Here is a 20310-nt window from a genome sequence, read left to right on the forward strand (position 1 = left end):
TTTCAAAGCCGAAGAGCCAGCGCTGTCCAAAGACGTTTCCGTGGTCATGTGGCCGGCATGACTAAACACCAAGGCGCACGGAACGCTGTTACCTTCCCACCGAAGTGGTCCCTATTTATCTACTTGCAATTTCTTGCTTTCGAACTGCTAGGTTGGCAGGAGCTGGAACTAGAGACAGGAGCTCACCCTGTCTTGCGGCACCCGGGTCTTGAACCGCTGAACTACTGACCTTCCACAGCCTGCAGTTCAGCGTCTTAACCACTTGAGCCACCGCAGCCACCTATATAATAGGCCCTAAACTAACAAATGCTTGTCTGGCACAACCATGATGGTGTTAAGTACAGGCACAGCAACAGTCAAACTTCATATATAATCTATTAAAACTATAGTTCCCTGTAAATATTGTATTATGTATCTGTATATCTGTATATATGTGTGTTATATCTGTATATGTGTGTTTTGTTTTTTCAGTCAGACCTTAAATGTGTCCAAGATGCCAAAGGAGGATCCTTCTACCGAGACCACTGTCCTGTACTGGGTAAGTTAGAGGAAACTTACTTTGATGTCTGCTTATTTATTTAGTGTATAATATCCAGAGAAGTGTAGAATGTGTGTATACAGCTTTATCTGTTTAAGTTATGCCCTGGCCCCCCACCCCTCCAGGACTCAGGCTGACTGACAGCAACAGAACCATAAACCATAAAATATAAGTCTGGTTCAGTCCAACACCTCCAGAGAAGCTATCCTTTTTATCGTATCGTGTTAAGTTTGTGGTTCCTCTAAGTCCTTGGGAATTTGTAAAACTGTGTGTGTGATGTGTTTACATCCCTACTACATATTTTCTTTTAATTTTAGGCGAGCAAAATGGTAACCGGAATCCTGGTGGCTTGCAGATTGGTGACTTAGTAAACATTGATCTTGATCTAGAAATTGTCCAGTCTCTGCAGCATGGCCATGGAGGATGGACTGATGGAATGTTTGAAACTTTAACCACTACTGGCACTGTTTGCGGTATAGATGAAGATCATGACATTGTTGTACAGTATCCAAGTGGCAATAGGTATGTTAATCTCAGATTTTTACTGATGCATACTTTGGTTCTCTTGCAAGGATTTGGCTTAAAGTTTTCTCTTGTCATATCCTGAAACCAGAACAGAAGTTTTTTCTGTATTCTTTATAAACCTAAATGGAATATAATTTTAAAAAATCATTAGATAAAATTGCAAAACTATAAGGAATTTCAAATTTCAACGATTGGAGAAATGTCAAAAGGCTGCTTCCCATTGTCATTGCACCTATGTGTGTTTCTGTCTCTTTAAATAGTCCCCTAAATCAGACAATAATGCTCTATTTTATACAATATTGAAATAAACAATGTCTTTTTACTGACACCATCTGTAATAAAAATACTGGACACTGCATTAAGACTGTTTGCTGGCATAGGTGTTTTGCAGTTTATACATATGATAGCAATTGACAATAGTTAATTATTATAAGCAGTTTTTCCCCTTAGACTACTTTTTACCAGGAATGTTCACTAGTAGTTGTGTTTGGGTTTTGAGTTACCTGATTATATTCTGAGATTTGTGCATAGAAGGCCAGCAATTTGTTATAAATGTGAAGTCACATGCATTCTTTTTGGTTTGCTTTTTTAAAAAGTTAGATGGAAGCGGACTCTCCCAGGCTAGATACCTAACTATGGAACGTACTGGATTCTTGCAGAATCCAGCAATCACCAACTGCTGAGACAGAGGCAAAACTGACTTAACGGTGAAGCAGAGAAACCCTGATTTTTTTTGTAAAAGCATAAAGTATTTTTTTGTAAAAATGCTTCAAACTACTCATATTTTCTAGGTGGACCTTTAACCCTGCGGTTCTTACCAAAGCTAACGTTGTCCGGAGTGGAGATGCTGCTCAGGGAGCTGAAGGGGGTACTTCACAATTTCAAGTGGGTGACCTTGTCCAAGTTTGTTATGATTTGGAAAGAATCAAGCTGCTTCAACGAGGACATGGTGAATGGGCTGAAGCAATGCTTCCTGTAAGTTTTTAAAAATATAAGTGTCTCTTAATATACCAGTTCAAATTAAGATGGGGGATTGTTTACCTTAAGGCTTTGTAAGTTAGGTTATGTCTCCACTAGATGACAGTTTGGTGGTGCAGGGAGCCATAGGAGTCTTGTTCTGGAATATGGTGTGAGTATTTATGTGTTCCATGGTACCAGTTGATGATGATAAAATGTGTGCACCTCTACCAGGTGTGGTTCCTACACTATGGATGTTGTCATTGGGGCTGATGACCCTGCACCCCTGTCTAGGATGCACAAACCCATTTGTGTAAGTGCTAGACAATTCACCTGGAGAAGCCTGATATTCAAAGATCAAGGCCTAGTCTACATGTGCAACAGAATGAGGTGGTAGAGTTCCAAGTTGGCAAAATGGGCTATACCATTCTAGACAGAAAATTGGACGAGTCACATTGTTAGTGTCCCCCATGTAAAATCTCCTTGAAAATACATTAACACATCAAGGAAAACACCAAACATATCAGCCATTTTTATACTGGTTTTCCACTTACAGGGAATTATTGATACGAGGGAACTTGAAAAATATAACCCTTCACCTGTGGTTTGAAGTGGTATATTCCATTATACCATCTCAGCACTCTGTCGCCTCATTACCACATAATTCTGCTGCATGTGCAGACCTGGCTGGACTTGTCCACTAAATAAGCATATGAGAAGACATACCATTTTACTTTCCTAGAATCATTTTTTGTGATAAGGCTTGCTTGTGACCGAGAGAGTTTTTGTTTTTATCAATAAAGAACTCAAAGGAATTCCATGGAAAATAATTTTGATACTTTTCCTTGAAAACTATGTGGCAGCTGCATAAAGAAGGCTTTGCCCCCCATGCTAAGTGCAGCCAGTTATAATACATAGTGGGAGTAGAATCTTTTTCTTTGTTGGATGTGTTTAGCTTCTTTCATTTCTTTCACTGCTGTGATCAGCATTCAGGCTGATCTTGGAATGGAAGTTTTAATGGGAGAAATCTAGTCTCTGAACTAGAGTATAAAATAAAATAGCAACATGATGATATACCCTGGGACCTGTTGGGAACGGCAAGCAAGAACAATGTATTCATTCCATCCCATGACTGTAACATCTCCTTTTCTCTGAGGGGAATCTCTGTGCGTTCTCAAGGGTTTGATTAAGTTGATTTCTTCCCCCTTATCGTTTAACAAACTCTTGGCTGCTCTCAACATTCTGTGCCCCGGAAGCATATTTGGGATTGGGTTAGTTTCCCTTTTGATTAATTTACAATGTCGTATGTTTCTGTGAGTCTGCAGTTGTCTTAAAATGCAGAGATCCCTACCTCGTCTGCGGGTGGCCTTTATTTTGATTAGCGAGGCAACCATTCACTTTACTGTTGGGCGTAGTGATATGTAACTTCTAAAAATAATGTATTTTGGGGTCTGTCTTGTCTTCAATTTAGACTTTAGGTAAAGTTGGAAGGGTGCAGCAAATCTATTCAGACAGTGACTTAAAGGTAGAGGTTTGTGGAACCTCTTGGACATACAACCCAGCTGCTGTGTCAAAGGTAGCATCAGCAGGCTCTGCTATAAGCAATGCATCTGGTGGTAAGTTAGAAATTTTTATGACATGGTTTCTGCATAATTTGAAACTTTGAAAGATGCTTTTAACAAAAAGTAATATGCAGCAGAAGTACTTGCTGTGTTTTCTTGTGCTCCACTGTGAGCTACTGGTTAGGTATGTAGTCTGTGTAGTTGAATGTTTCTGGAAGAGTAGTTAGTGCCAAGTTAACAAGATAATACAAAAAACCTGTGAACACATGAAGCTGCTTTATAGTGAATTAGACCAAAACACGAAGAAACTGTGAGGTACCTGCGCTAGAAAATATTTAAATAATGATCACAAAATTTATACAAAAATTTGTGCAAAAAAATCTGCATTTTCTTCTTCTGAATGTGGATGAAAGCAGCGACTCTTGGTCTGTTATTTCAACAGGTACGTATCAACAATTTCATTAATTTTTACCGATGTATCATAACATAGTTGCAAGAGATTCTCTGAAAGGACGTTCCTAGGGCAAAGTGCAAGTTTCATCCACATTCAGAAGAAGAAAATGCAGATTTTTTTGCACAAATTTTTGTATAAATTTTGTGATCATTATTTAAACATTTTCTAAGGCAGTTACCTCACAGTTTCTTCTTTTTTTGGTCTGTTCTATGACTGTGACTATCATTATAGTGAATTAGACCATTAGTCCAAACTCGCAGTAGTTCTTTGCGGTCTTAGGTAAAGATCTTTCACATCACCTGGTGCATGATCCTTTTAAATAAGAGATGCCGGGAATTGAACCTGCATACCAAGGAGCTGTTCTTCCACAGAGCCTCAATCCCTCCCAATTTTTTAGTCATCTTAGGCAGAAGTAGTTAAGAGTACAGTAAAAATAGTTAAATAGTACTTCTGTTGTTAACTTGTCACATCTGATTCCTGTTCTACAAATATATAAGGATACCCCAGATTTTCTGCCATCACAACTCTTAATCCAAGCCATTTCTATGATGATACGAGCAAAGCTGTAGGATTGGGCCTGGAATGGAGGTGCAGCAAAGAGAACATTGATGGAATTAGAATCTGAGAGTGTAACCCTGGCAAGAATGCATGTGCAAAGGGACCATTCCAGATGTAGTATATTATTTTACACTTAGTTTTAAATAAAAGGCTGTTTTTCAGCTCCCTTTAAAGTAATAAGTGAAGACTGTTTCAAGTATTTTGGGATCAGTGGTTTTGAGGGGGGATCCAAGAGCCAGATACTGCCTTTTAAACGAGTTTTTAAATTAATATGAAAAATTGCAAGCCCACACAAATATGAATTGGTTTTTTATTTTATTATCGCTCTTGTTCTTAATAGTTAGAACTGATAATTTAATCTTAGAATTTATTTTTAATAATTTTTATTGTGTCATGAACTACTGTGGATGTGACTATGGAGGGATATATCTCAAATAAATAGTTCACATTGATAGATTAGTAGATGATGTGCTTGAGCAGTGAGCAGTTGCTGCTCAAGACTGCTCATGCAGTTTTCACTCTTGAGAGTTATTGCATTTGAAGAGGAAGGTGCATGCCTGCAGCAAAGTACAAGGTGGTTTGAAACACAATTGTTGAAAAGCATTGAGTTATAGCTTTTCATATTTGCATAAGACATCTCTTGATTAAGGTATATATTTAAATTTATTCAAATTTAACACAGTATTCAGGAACAGTGATCCTCTTAATTTAAGGGCTTTATTTAATGTTCACAGAGAGATTGTCCCAGCTATTGAAGAAACTGTTTGAAACTCAAGAATCTGGTGATCTTAATGAAGAACTTGTTAAAGCAGCTGCTAATGGAGATGTAGCTAAAGTAGAAGACTTGCTAAAGAGACCAGATGTGGATGTGAGTTGTTTGACCTTGTTTGAGAGAGTTAGAAAAAGAGGAAAGGTGTAAAGATCAGTTAAATTTATTCAAGGGAACATCTCCAAAAAGCCCTCTGGCTGTTGCACAAGGTAGGGTTTCTTCTTACAGTCTTTGCAAGTGGAATTATGAGAGCAATGAGTGACTTGTCAGCAAGTTAATCACAACTTGCTTACAGAAGAATCTCCATTTTCCAAGTTGCGGTATATTTTAAAGGCTTTTGAGGTATTGTTTCAGCATACCCAGTCTGCTGACAAAGCAGTTCTTGGTAGAATCATTAATTCAGTCAGGAAGAGAGAACTATGATGATTGATTTGCTTACAGCTGATTCATTTTGGTATGTCTGTCTTTTGTGTCTTGTATATAAGCTGATAAATAATAATAATTTTCAAAATAGTTTGGATAGAAGTAAAGTGCTGAACTGGGGTGGAGAAATAAGTAACTTGACATGAGTTGCTCTGTGTCAGGTTTCCCTTAGCATAAACATTACTCCTCTCCAAAAGTAGCTTTTAATCTTTAATGGATATTAGATCGATTCTATAATTTATTCAAATTAGAAAGTCAAGGGGCATGACAGATCAAGATGGGTAGCCATGTTAGTCTGTTTGTAGCAGTAGAAAAGACAGTCAATTAGAAGTTTAATACATTTTTTGGAAAATATTTGTAAAGAATTGTTGCGCTCCTTGATGTTCCATTCAGTTCTCTGTGCCCTCTGAATATTGCAGCATAATGAACACATGACACACTACTTTATACTGAATCAGAACTTTGGTCCTTCAAGGCCAGTATTGTGTACTCAGACAGGCAGTGGGTCTCCAGGGTCTCAGGAAAAGGTCTTTCACATTACCTACTACTTGTTACTTTTATATGGGAAGCCGGGTATTGAACTTGGGACCTTCTGCAGTTGGTTTCCCACTGAGCCATCTCCTCTTCTATTTCTTGTGCATATAATAAAATGAGTATATATACTTATACGTTGCCTTGAACTGCTCAATCTTGTTCTTCTAGGTGAATGGGCAGTGTGCAGGACACACAGCTATGCAAGCAGCTAGTCAGAATGGACATGTTGACATTTTGAAATTGCTTCTAAAACAGAACGTGGATGTAGAAGCAGAGGTATATTTTCTGTCATTGCAACTGTTTGCAGGTTTAGCATGAGTATGTAACTATGCTTTATATGTTGCATTACATTCATTTGTGACTTTAGTTGTCAATATTCCTCTTACAGCTAAGTAACATCTTTATTTCTTGGTGTCTCCTTCTATTGCTCTGATAGATCAGAGTATAAAATAGTTGTGTGCATCTAATTTCCTATTTTCAGTTACCATTGCCTTGTGAGAATGGCCCTTAGTTATGTCACATTTTATATTCAATTTGCGCTTGTTAACATGCTTGCAACCTAAACTAATGTCAGAATAATAAATTGGCATTTAGGACTGGTCTTAACCAAGGCTAGAAGCAATCAGAATACCAGGCTATTTTATAGGGGCATGGGAGGATTTGCATGCAATCCCACAGCCTGTCCCACTCCCTCAAACCGTGGTTCTGTTTTATATCAGCACTGATCCTTACTTGAATCAACTTATGGTGCAGCTTGATGAGAGATAGACTAGTCTTATGTTTTAACCATAAAATGGATCCTGTTGGGACCATCTGCAGACATCCTATGTCATATGAGGTAAGGTTGGGGCCACCTTGGTTGTGATTGTGAGCAGAGAGTTACAAAATCTGGGCACTGTTTATTTATTGCCAAGATTCTTAAGCTTTTGCTGCTTGCGAGGACATTCCTTTTATCAAGTCTTTTGTTGAGAGTTGTGGATTTGGTCTCCCCTCTAATGGTTTGTTGCTGGGTAGTGGTTGTTTTTAAAGTGCTATTGATCTTTGAAGTATTTAAATGCTAGTGAGTGCTTTTGGTATTTTTGCCCATTGTTTTATTGCTGGTTTATAATGTTTTAATTATTTAAAATTTGAAGCTGCCTTGGTAGGTGGCTTTGCTGAGAGTGTGGGATGGAAATACTTTTAATGAATCTCAACGAAATGTCAAGTGAACTATATTTCATACATGCTTGCACATAATACCAGCATAATAATAATGGTAATTGATACCACTGCAGCATTTCCCCCCTCTAATGCTTAATTATCTACCAGAAGTAAGTAATTGCAAACATGAAATGATTAATTCAGTTTAATGTTGCTTGTTTAGGACAAAGATGGAGACAGGGCTGTTCACCATGCAGCTTTTGGTGATGAAGGAGCTGTGATAGAGGTCTTGCATAGAGGCAGTGCAGATCTGAATGCTCGTAATAAACGTAGACAAACTCCACTTCATATTGCTGTTAATAAAGGTCATCTCCAAGTAGTGAAGACGTTACTGGATTTTGGTTGTCATCCTAGTCTTCAGGTAATTTTAAAGTGCTGTCTTACTGTTCTGATACAGTAACATAAGTATTGGGTTTGTGCTAATTTACTGAAGTTACTAACAGAACCACCTTAAGCATGCTTACTCAGAAGTACAAACTCAGGGAAACAAATTCTCATGAAAAGATTTTCCAAATACTGCATCTTGATTTGATATTCTTGAGGTCTCTTGAAGAATCTCTCTTTATGGCCTTATGGCCTCATCCCAGGAGTCATTTGCTAAACTGGTTTAGATTAAAGCCTAGTTACTTGCAACTAAACCCACCAGAAGAAAACACTTTAAAGCAAGAGGATTTAACCCATCCTTTGACTGAGCAGTACAAATTCAATCAGTATAAGGACTTGTTAACTTTGATTTAAATATCTACCTAGTTTGTATCTCTGCCAGCTTCTCTTGTCTTACTTTTAACCCTCAAATTTATCATGGTTTTTATTGGTCCTTTGACAAAAGGAAAGACTACTAGCATAGCATTAGATGAAAGCTGGGGACCCACCAGATCGTTTACAGCTTTGCTGAGAAGCCTAAGTGTAATAAACCTTGTAAATGAACCAAACCATTAGATTTATTACTGAACATGCAGAAAGGACATGAAGTTGCAATGCAGGTTGTAATTTAATACTTGTCCTACATGACATAGTAATACCTTATTTATGGAGGATAACATAGGAGGGAACAGTCAGGTAAGTAGGCATGTTGGTCTGAAGCAACAGAGCAGAGTTTGAGTCCAGTGACACCTTTAAGATGGACAAAGTTTTAATTCTGGGTACAAGCTTTCGTGTGCACGCATATCTAAAGTATAAGCTTTTGTGTGCATGGTATCTGAAGAAGTGTGTATGCGCACGAAAGCTTATACCCAGAATTAAACTTTGTGGATCTTAAAGGTGTCACTGGACTCAAACTTTGTTCTACAGGAGGGAACAGTTAGAAATTGAATTGCTGCAGGGATGTAGTATAGAACTCATGAAGCATAGTTCCAGAGTGAAAATATTTGAGCAGACTCTGCTGTGTGTTTACAGAAAAACTTGGTTGGGAGTCAGAGGGGACGGGTTGATGAAGGAAAGCCAGGGGGTTGAGATGGGTCCCCACAGCAATACAAACATAGAATATAAAGTGATACACCTGCAGGAAGTTAAGTGCATTTGAGATAACATGCCGAACACTAGCAGCACCAACTAAAATGCAGCTCGCTACCTTAGAAATGGAAGTGGTTTTGTTTGTGCAGATACAACCAGGAGTTTCAGTTTTACTCCTAAAACATGATGCAGTTTGAAGCTGTACTTAGCACTCATTCGATACATAGTTGAGGCCAGCAAATGAAATTGTGCCAAGATTAGCATAAGATGTTAGTCTGGTAAGACAGGTATATCCTCCTTTCAGATTTGGATATAGTCACTGTCCGTTATGATTTCTGCGATTTGTGCTGTAAAAGTCTGCACAAGGCTGCTCCTAAGACTATGTGTAGAACTTGGAACCTGCACCTCAGTGGCTGGGTGATTTGCTGCAGCTGTTTTTACCTGTATAATAGCATCTTCATTGGCTTTCTATAGTGATTCAGTACAAGTCAAGAAACTAGTTTTAAAGTGATAAAGCTCTAAATTACTCTATATATGGCTGAATCTACAAGAGCAATCTTTATTATTGGCAAGAAGAAAATCACAATAGTACTTTTTATGCTGTATAGCAGCTAGTCTAAAGGAGTGGGGTTATTTTATTTTTCTAGTTTGGAAATTGTTAGAAATCTAAAGATTTTCAAAACATTTTAAAAAGCTATGCTAGTTCTTGAAGCCTCAGTTGACACAATTCAGGCATCTTAGTCCCATCAGACATACTGTCTCATTCCTGCTAGTACATGTTTCATTAAAAGTCAACATTTACATTGGCCAAGTTAACATTTGTGTGAAATGCTGGCAACCTCCTTCTGTATGCAACGTATATCATGTACAACATAATTACTGAAAGTTACACATATGAAGCTGCCTTATACTGATTCAGACCATCTGTCCTTCAGGGTCAGTACTGTCTACTCAGACTGGCAGTGGCTCCCCAGGGCCTCAGGCAGAGGTCTCTCACATTACTTACTACCTGGTCCTTTTAACGGGAGATGCCAGAGATTGAACCTGGGACTTTGTGCATGCAAAGCAGAGGCTCTTCCACTGAACCACAGCCCCTCAATTCACTTCCTGAAAATGGTTATAAAATAGATTCACAGGCTTTTCATGATCAAATGTGTTCTCTGGAAATACGATTCTATAAGTGTGTTCAAGGGAATTTACTGATTCCTGTTTTTTTTAGGATTCTGAGGGTGATACTCCTCTTCATGATGCAATTAGTAAAAAGCGTGATGACATCTTGGCTGTACTTCTAGAAGCTGGAGCAGATGTTACTATTACAAACAACAATGGGTTTAATGCTCTCCATCACGCTGCACTAAGAGGGAATCCAAGGTACAGTATATCGTAATTACTTCCTTGTGCATAGTAAACAGAAGGACAACTAGAAAACAATTCAGTGTTGGGAAGACTTTATGCAGGAGTTCACTTCTGCGAAGTGAATGAAATAGGCACCAAAGTAGGGCCATGCGTGCCTCATGGCTGCCACTGAGGGCCGCTTTAAATTGTTTTGTATGAAGAACTGTGCATGTGTGATCATCATGGTGATTGGACACACCCTGCCACCATTAAAAATTGTTTTCAGACTACATGATGTTTTCAGACTACATGGACAGCTCACTGTTGTGATAGCCACCATATGGTACATTATAGAAAATGTTCATGTGATAGCGGTAACATGCTGGGAGATTAAAAGTGCCTTCTTAAAACAGAGGCAATCTTTTTCTTAGTAGATTGATATGTGGAACACTTGACATATATTAGGTTAAAATTGTGAAGTGAATTGGGATAAAAAAGAGTCCCAGTTAGTAATATAATTATTATACCAAAAGAGTAGTTGCAGTTTTTCATGGAACTTGAAATAAAGCCATTCTCAGGAATAATAAACTGGAGCTGATTGAGAAGATATGCTGCAACTGTAAGTGAAAGTAATCAGTGATATAGAACATAGACAATGTAATACAGCTGGCTTCTACAGTGCACCACTTATATTTGTATTTCATGGTTACGCTGGATCTTTGGTCCCCTGTGTGGTGTCTGTCACTGTGTTTTCTGGTGCCTGCTTGCTTCTTGTGTCTTTAATGAAACAGAAAAATGTAGCTTTGGGTTTCTTTTATACAGCTCTCTGACTAACCTTGCCCCAGCTTGACAACCTCTCCCTGTGACCTTGCAGGGAGCTCAGTGCTCCCCTTCCTTTGGAAACTAAAATCCTCATATGCCATTAAAGGTTTTTGAATTTGATTTGAACTAAAACCAAACAGCCACTTTCTCAAAAGGAAGAGCCAGTTTCCAGTTTCCTCGGCCTGTTTGGCATAGGTGGTGCTTCAGAAGAGCTTTTTACATCTGCAGAGAGTGACCATTTGGAAACAGTTGTCCCCTTCATAGAATACCTAGCTTGCCATCTCCCAACATTTTGTGATTGGCTCTACCCTATGACAGCCTTTTTGTAATAGTGCTTTCTACCCTTTGTCAAAAATTCTAAAAGTACCTAAACAAGGTGGAGAACCCCTGGGATCATGTTCATATCTCATTCTCTGCATGAGAAGTAAAAATATGAAATTTGTTCCTTTATTAGTATAGCATGAGATCCAGCTTTATGCTTCACAGAGCAAGCACATTGCGGAGATAATGTTTTGCAGTAGAGCACCTGTTATAAAAGAGTCAATCAGTGATTCTTCTTTTGTAGTAAGATGTAATCATCATTGTATCTAGGGCAAGTGCACAGGCATAACAAATATCTCTCAGCTGGAACACAAATACATTGCTTTTGGAGAAAGGCAGCTATTAAGAAGGGATTGTTTCCTCTTTCACTGAAATGCAGTTAATGTAGTATGTTGAGACATTTTTCTCTTGGGCCTGTAATCTCTTCTCATATGGAGCCAAGCTCCTCATACTGTTTGTATTGTAGTGAGCTAAGAGAGAATCATGTCAATTAACATTCATCATGTCCATCAAGAAAATTTACTACAGTTTTGTGCATTGTATGACTTAATAAACTGTGCTTTCTAATGTGCCAACCAGGGAGAAGCAGAAACCGGACTTTGAACATTATGATCTGTGCTGTTTTCTAGTGTGATAACTTGATTTGCCAGACATATATAAGGTTGTAACTCAACAAATCAGGTTGTTGCATTATGGAAACAAGTGAAATTATGTGGCTAATTGCTAATGGAAAAGACAGATAGCTCTAAAACATGACTGTTGTGTTCAAGCCCAAACTATTACCCTAAAATGTGGCGTGATGTCTGAATGAGGCAGTATCTGACGTAGTGCTAAGGGTCAGAAAGCGGTAGTACCTTGATTATGTATAGCCTCTAGGGATTGTGTTTGCCCTCAATTGTGTGATCCAGTAGGTGAAAGGAGAGAATGGGCTTTAGTGACATTTGTGACTATAGGACAGCAGCAGGCCATTTTGATGAGCAGGAATTAGAGGTTTCAGATTTTAATTGTGATTCTTTCAGAAAACCCATGTTGATCAGGATGTAATGCAAATATGTATTGTAATGTTGTGTGAAAGCAATGCTATATTACCTTTCTAAACAGTAAGGCTATTATCTATAGAATGAAAACATTGAATGATTATAATATAGAGAAGTCTATTCCAGACTATGGCTCAGATCAGATATAATAGTAAACCATGGTTGTAGATGCTTGACTGTAACTTGGTATGATGTCTAAAGTGATTAATCGTATGGCTGTTGCTCTGTAGGCAGCTGCATCTAAAGACTGGAATGTTGAGCAGACAGAACATTAAAACAGGCTGCTCTAAAACCAGAAATCCACAAATGTTTTGTTTACTAGTCATCCTAAATATTGTAGTTGCCACTGACCCATTCCTTTTCTAGGTCTTATGTTCAGAGAATACTGGAAATGCGGCATGAGAATTTTCTGTGTGAAATGGATTATCTAGATCCCTTTCCAGTTTGTGTCCTGGTTATGGTAGCCTTGCTCAATGACTTACACTTGGGGGGCTGCCAGTGAGTTGATCTTTGGTGCTTTTAGACATCTCAGTGACTTTTGATAACATCCAGCATGGTATTCTTCTGGGATGGTTACGAATGAGCTTGGGAAGTATTGCTGTACTGTAGCTCTGGTCCTCTCTGGTTCAGATGTCAGAAGGCAGTGCTGGGTGACTAACTGCTCTTCCCCTGACCTTTAGTCCATGGTGCACTGCAAGGTTCCAATTTGTTTCCTGTGTTCTTGAATATATAATTGAAAACCACTGGAAGAAGTCATCTAGATACTTGGAATCCAGTGCCAGTAACAGGCTTTCTCTTTTAATCTAAATCCTGGGTGGAGCTGCAAACACTTAATATTTTTTTCAGACTTGGGTAGGCAAAGAGAGACCAAATCCAAACAAGAGAGAAGTTATGCTCATTGGAGAAAAGCTCAACTGGTATAGGTTAGTTGAAGAGGATAGCATTCCCCTTTTGAAGGAACGTGTGCACAGTTTGAGAGGTGCTTCTGAACCTTTCACTGCTGCTGGAAAATAGGTAATAGGAAGTAGCCAGGAGCACTGTAGCAGTTCAGTGTTATTTATCAGATGCAACCTTTCTTGGAAATATAGACCTGTCCACAATCACAAATGCCTTGGTAAAACCAACGGTATTCTACTCTAACAAGTTTTACATAAGGCTGTCTTTGAAGATGGTTTGGAAATTACAGAATACTGCAGCTAGGGTGTTAACTTGTGCCATGGAGATCATATATTGCAGTAGCTACATACCTTTCTAGTCTATTTCTCGGTCCAATTGTAAAAGCTGATGCTGACCTTTAAAGTCTTACTAACCTTGGGCCAGGGTATCTGCCTGTGCCCATCTGAATCCCCATGTATCTTAAGATCTTCGGGAGCTGGCCTTCACTGTGTGTCACCTCTGTATTAAGTGAAGTCTGTCACCTCTGTATTAAGTTTATGATGACTGCCTGATAACCTCATGCTTGTTGACAGTTTTGAAGAAGTTAATCTTTAGTGAGGCAAAATTGGAGGGGTGTAATGGGGAAGAGGTGGGGAGGGTCTTAAACCTTCTTCCTCCCCCAGCCCAACTAAGCCTGGCACAGAGGCAGAGTCTTAGCTGCTAAGGGGTGAGGGTTGGGCAAGGATAGGGAGCGCAACAAAAACAGTGCTGTTTGTTGCTAACTCATGATGTTGAACTTCAGCAGTGACAGCTGATCTGACAAGATGAATGTGACACGAACCTGTTACTTTACATATGGAACATGTAATGTCTGTTTAGATGGGCACGAACTGAATTACAAACTGAATTTAATAATAAACCATGCCGGTTCATGCATTTGTGAACTGCGATTCATGCAACCATGCTGTTTGTGAACCGCCCACAAATCGCCATGGGTTTTGCTGCAGTTCATAAGAGGGTTCGTGGTGATGAGCTCACTTGTGAGAGCCGCTGCGGCTTTCAGGGGGAGTGAAAGGGATCGCTGAACTGGCTTGCATCTAATAGAGGGACATCTTGTGAAGGGATATGGAAGCAGACCCCTGGGTGTTGGAGAGGGGACCCAGGGGCACCTTTTGGATACTCAGTCCAGATCCCAGCACCCCGGGAAGGTGGGGTTTGATGCAGGGGAAGGAAGCTGTCAACAAGGAAAAGGGGGTATAGTAGATTTGACTATGATTGTGGGGGTTGTGCTGGCGGGCTGATCCTTGGAGATGGTAGAGGAAGACCAGGAGGTACAAGCAGTGAAAGAACAGGGTCTCCAGCACCCCTGGGAGGTGCTTTTGTGGGGGGAGGAGAAAAGCGGGGCTTGCTCGTGGTAGCAGCAAAGGGGGGGTTGGGAAGTGACCCCCTGGATATTGGAGAGGGTGCCCAGGAGCATATTTTGGATACTCAGTCCAGACCCCAGCACCCCATGAAGTTGGGATTTGACATGGGAAGGAAGCTGTCAACAAAAAACAGGTTTTTTTTGATGGTGGCTGTTGGGTTCATGCCAGCAGACTGACCCTTGGAGGTGATAGAGGAAGGCCAGGAAGTGTGAACAGTGAAAACGGGGTCTCTAGCACCCTGGGGAGATGCTGATCCAGGGGGTAGAAGGTGAAAAGGGGGTTTACTCACAACGGCAGTGAAGGGGTGGTCGGGAAGTAAAGCCCTGGATACCAGAGAGGGTGCCTAGGAACATCTTTTGGATACCCAGTCATGAACCTAACAAAAACCACAAACCGTTTTGGCAAACCAACCACCATGAACCACAATTTTCCTGGTTCATGCCCATCCCTAGTTTAGACCTTGAATTAACTGTTCAAGTATGTTAAGTGCTGAAGTGTCCATTATCTGTGCAAGCTGACCACTAGAAGAGACTGTAATCAGACCGAGGGGTCACTTTCATATTTCATTTGAAGGAAACTTTTTGTAGCAACCAAACTGTTTTATTTTTTTTCCTGTTTCCTGTATGATATGTCCCTCTTACACTGTGCAGTCTTGAATCTGGCCAAAAAATGGAAGTGTTTCAGTACTGTTCTCCATGGTCTACTAATTTCCTGTTCAAAGGAACTGGAGTTGTGTAAGTTCAATGTGGAATTTATTCTGGTTCTTGCATAGTTGAACTTTCTTTTTTAAATAATTGGTCTGTAGCTGTCTATATGAGCAAAACTGACTACTAACTAATAACTGAATGTATTTTTCCCACATAGTTATCATAAATGATAGAGAAGTGATAACTTGTAAACCACAAAATCACATTTATTTCCTTTTCTGTTAACAAAAATGTAGAAAATTATGAACGAAAGAAATCTTAGTAGTTGCTGCTACTTTTCAGTTTTAGTTTGAGAAGAAAAGAGAAAAAAAATAGAAGACATTGTAGAACAAATGTATTTGGATTCTTAATGTTTGTTTTATAAGAAGTACACAACCTAGTTTTTATCCTAAATAAGAACAAAACAAGTGGAACCAGTCGTGACTTTGAAGTATATCCGGGAAATAATTTCTAATATTGTAGCATTCCTTTGGGGAACTAATACTTAAATTGTCTAGAATAGGTTGTAATATTAAGTTTGATTGTATAGCTGGCTTGCAATTACATACTTGACTGTTTTTAATGACTTCTCATTTTCTTGTGTGTTCTCATGTTGACATCATTAAAATATCCTGCTGCTGCAAGCATTTGTCCTGTAGTGATCAATACATAGCTACAGCTGGTTGAAGGGGACCAAATCCATTTAACAGGTGATTTGGTTCCATTTTACCAGCTTTAGCAAAGCATTGAAGTTGGAACTGTTAAAAACTGATGGAACTGTCATAACTGTTAAAAAAATATCCTGTAAGTACAAAGTATACATTTTCATTTTGAAGTTCCCCAGTGTTTCACTTACTTCATCTTTTATAATGTGAGCCTTTTAAGTGAAACCCAGAGGTTTGGTAGATCACAGAAGAAACATGGTGTGCAATCATTAGTTATCCCTTTATCAGAATAGTCTTATAACAGTGGTAAAACACTGTTATTATTAGCTTAGCTAATAATAGTGTGTTCCTTGATTCTTTGTGAACCATAAATTTATTGCATGAAATGAACATGTTACTGGAAGGCAATGCCAGTTTTATTCAAATTACAGTTTACTACTGTTGCTTTTATTAGAATGGCTGTTCAGGTGTATAACTGATTAGTGGGGACTGAAGAAGCAGTAGCAGTGTTTCAGCTTGCTACTTGTCTAAAATGTGAATATAATAAACCAGAGTTGTACTTGAAAACTAGTGAATTGATACCTTTTCTTTTCTTTTTTCTCCTTGTATAGAATGCCTGGTAGATTTTTGTTAAGAATTCCAAACCAAAAGAAGTGGAAAAAACTGCTTAACATACCGCACAAATTAAAAAGCATGCCATTTTGTTAATAAAAGATAATCGGTTCAGAAGAGTTGCAGTAGAGGTACACACACAGTATTTCGTTTGAAAGCCAAGTTAAGAGGCCGCAGAATTAGTTCAATCCATGAACAGTGGAAGTGCCCTTTAACTGTGGGCCCTCCTCTGCTCACAAAGTGGTGATGAGGTTTCTTCAATATATGTTTTTGATGCTGTTTTTAATAGAAGCATAGCATGTGGCTTGCTTTAGACTTAAGCATTTAAGGCAGCTATAAAACTGGCATCTATTTTTATCAGCTGTATGAGAACAGTTATACAGGTCCAGCTGCTCAAGTGTTCTTTTGGATGGCAATACAGTTTCATGTACTAGCCATATCAGGACAAAAAGTGACCATGGAAAAAAGTAGTGTAGCATTTGATAATGTCAGCATGTGTTATCCTTGTCAGTCAAATGGTTGAGATGTTTGAGTTACAACTGTGTCAGCAGATGTTCAGAGTTCAGCTCATGCTTAGTTAGAATTCAACAGCTGACCTAACGATGGAGGTGGCATTTTAGCTACTGATATTCTAAGAGAAATACTAATATGAGCCTGTGTTTATTGATTTTGTTGATTATTTGCAGCAAGGGAAAATGAAAACTTTGATTTATATATATGGTAAAACTCAGCAAGTCTCTGAATTAATTAATGTTCTGTTCTTGCTGTACTAGCATGAGAAATCGTTGTAGTAACACACATGACAGTGTTGATAATCAGTGAATTCTACTCTGTAACACTAGCAGTGGAATTCTATACAAAGTTACACTAGTCTTAGCCCATTAATTGCAATAGGCTAAAGACTGGAGTAACTCTGCATTGCATTGCACTGCAGTTGTCTTCAGTTGCATGTTCCTGTGTGGCAGCATCATTCGCCCCCGCATGGTCTATATTGCCAGTAGATCCTTTGTCCTAGTGCATTCTGCAAAAGTCCAGGTTTGGGTTTTTTCCACCCCAGTGGCTGCTCCATGTTTGCCAGACAGCTTCCTAGAAATCAGAATGGCTTTCTGACAGTGCTTCAGAGTTATTCCAGAGATGTTTGGGGGCAGACTGAGTATTGGGGGGGGGGGAGATATAGCCTCCTAGTGGGGCATAAGGTCTTTTTAGATAGGTTTCAATACAGCTGTAATGTATTTTATATCTTTGTTTAAGGTTTGTTTTCGTTCAGTTAATTATCGTTTGTATATTGTTGCTGCCTATCCTGAGATGCTTGGGAGTAAGGGGCCTTATTTTTAAAAAATAAATTCAATTACCTCTAAAGAATCATGGTAGCAGCACTAACTACAATTCAGCTTAGTGGCATTATGCACTATGCTGGGATGTTCTTTATGAATTTGAATGAAAAATTATGGACGTGAGGGAAATTTTGGAACTTGTGATAATTATTTGAAACGTTCACTTTGAAGTTCACCTCTAATTTAGCACAATTTCATAACAAAATTTCACTTTACAGACTAATAATTGTGAACAGTTGGGTTTTAAAGTTTTATTCATCCATGTCAAATAAACTGTTATCAGAGTTCATGTTTCAGCTCTTTAATTGTCGCATACTTCTTAGAAGTAATAGTTCAACAGCTAAAGTAGATGTTTCATTTCTTAGACTTCTAGTGTAACTAATTCAAAGATATCCAAATAAAATTTTCAATTTGGATGTCAGCCTGGACATTTAAATTTAATTTTTTCGTCCTTGGATTTTCAAGACTGTAGTTAGTATGCATTCTTCATGTTTTAAAAGTAGTTGGTTGGCTGTCATCCTCAAGACCTTGGGATTTAACGGGATCTGGCTGCTGGCAGACGAGGGTTTTTCGCTGTTAAGTGCATGCGAGTTTAGAGAAGGCAACTTCTCTAATCTATTGTGCGGTGCAGTATAGTTTAGATGAGGTGGTACCATAACACTGATCTATGTACCTTGCATTTTCAGTTAGATATCAGAAATTGATTTGCTTACTGATATCCTTCAAGTGGTTGACCATATTTCCATGCAAGAAACACTGCTTCTGATTTCATTTTAATGTTTGAACTCAGTATTGGGTCATCTGCCTTACACAGTTGCAGCCCTAACCGTATTTACAAGAGCATAATTCCTATTATTTGTTTCTCATTAAATATTACTTATTTCTCATTAAATATGTTTAAAATAACTTTGCTAGTCACTTAAGTAGGAAAGCATTGCACTGCGTAGTTGCAGAATCATACTATTTGCTGTAACTTCTAAATAATAATACTACGTGTGTAGATTCTTCAGTTACATATTGATTCCACGTGATCTATTTTATTCAGATTCAGGGTGTGTGTTTGGAAGGGTAAGTGTGGATTAAATGAACAGGGTTTATATTGGTCATGTCAGATTAATGGAAGTGAGGTAAGTGGAGGAGAAGCACCATTGGAAAGATGGCTGACCCCATCAAGAATGACAGTAAGCCAATAAATAATACATATTTTTAACTAAAAGTTCCAGTTAGGTAGATGAATGTAGGCCAGACCTCCCTAGCCCCCTGTGTTGAGATTGCCTTTTTTGATAGAAATGTGGAAAGACCTTCAGGTAATATTTGTTGTTTGAAATAGCCATTTTCAGTTGCATTATTTATTATTCTAACTGCCAAGAATCTTTCTTAATTAGCAGATTAGTTAGCAGATATAGAAAATCTTTCCAAAATAAGAAACATGGTTTAAAAGCTTCAGTAAAGATAGGTGACCAAAAATGTTCTAAGGCTGATCAGGAAATCAGAGGTGTTGTGATCTGACATTGTTAGTAGCATTTTTTCATACACAACCTGTATTTAATTGCATATCCCAGTGTGATTGTTTTTACATTTTTACATTTGGACTTCATGGAATATAAACTGTATATTTGAACAAAGTTGTATAACCAACAAATAGCACACTTAACACTCCACAATTTAGCCAAATATTAATTATAAATGTATGAATTGTAAGTAAGTATTTTGCCTTCAAATCAAAGAGAATTCCTCTTTCAGCAGGCGTTTACTTCCGTCTCTGTTACTGGTAGTTCACACCTGCCAAAAATACATACTTCTTTACATTCCATAGCACTGTATCTTCATATGGGTACATAAAGAAGTATGTGCTCTGTGCAGGTTTTAGTAACTGTAGAGCTATCTGCGGGATGAAGCTGAAAAGAACTTTCCTCAAACCCCATTATTTTAAGGTGCATATTCCTAGTTAGGTCCTGGATCCATCTTAATTGCATTTTTATACAAATGTACATTTGTTGGTCAGGCTAAACTTGATAGTGATTTCTGTACGGAAGACATAAAGCATTATAAAATTCATTATTGTCAAGATGATTTCAAGTGTCTGTTGCTGTTTTCTTGCTATTTAATATGCTGGCAGATGAAGAGCAATATAATTTTGCTAAGTTTTTGCTGTACAAAATACTTAAATGATGACCAGTTGCTTTCCACTTTGAAGCTAAGTTGCTTTTAGAATCTTCAATCAAT

At 38.4% G+C, this 20310-nt stretch overlaps 1 protein-coding gene across 1 annotated transcript in view; it reads left to right on the forward strand.

Annotated features, from left to right (window-relative positions):
* Positions 1–20310, forward strand: part of MIB1 (mindbomb E3 ubiquitin protein ligase 1) — a 68712-nt gene that overhangs the window by 15240 nt on the left and 33162 nt on the right. Inside the window, exons 5-12 of the mRNA XM_015417143.1 lie at positions 472–538; positions 856–1060; positions 1855–2038; positions 3492–3636; positions 5329–5462; positions 6489–6596; positions 7684–7881; positions 10192–10343. Coding sequence (XP_015272629.1) covers positions 472–538; positions 856–1060; positions 1855–2038; positions 3492–3636; positions 5329–5462; positions 6489–6596; positions 7684–7881; positions 10192–10343 — 1193 coding nt within the window. The remainder of the gene's footprint in view (positions 1–471; positions 539–855; positions 1061–1854; positions 2039–3491; positions 3637–5328; positions 5463–6488; positions 6597–7683; positions 7882–10191; positions 10344–20310) is intronic.

This window comes from Gekko japonicus, unplaced genomic scaffold (assembly GCF_001447785.1).
Source record: "Gekko japonicus isolate JY-2015 unplaced genomic scaffold, Gekko_japonicus_V1.1 scaffold1055, whole genome shotgun sequence".
NCBI lineage: Eukaryota > Metazoa > Chordata > Lepidosauria > Squamata > Gekkonidae > Gekko > Gekko japonicus.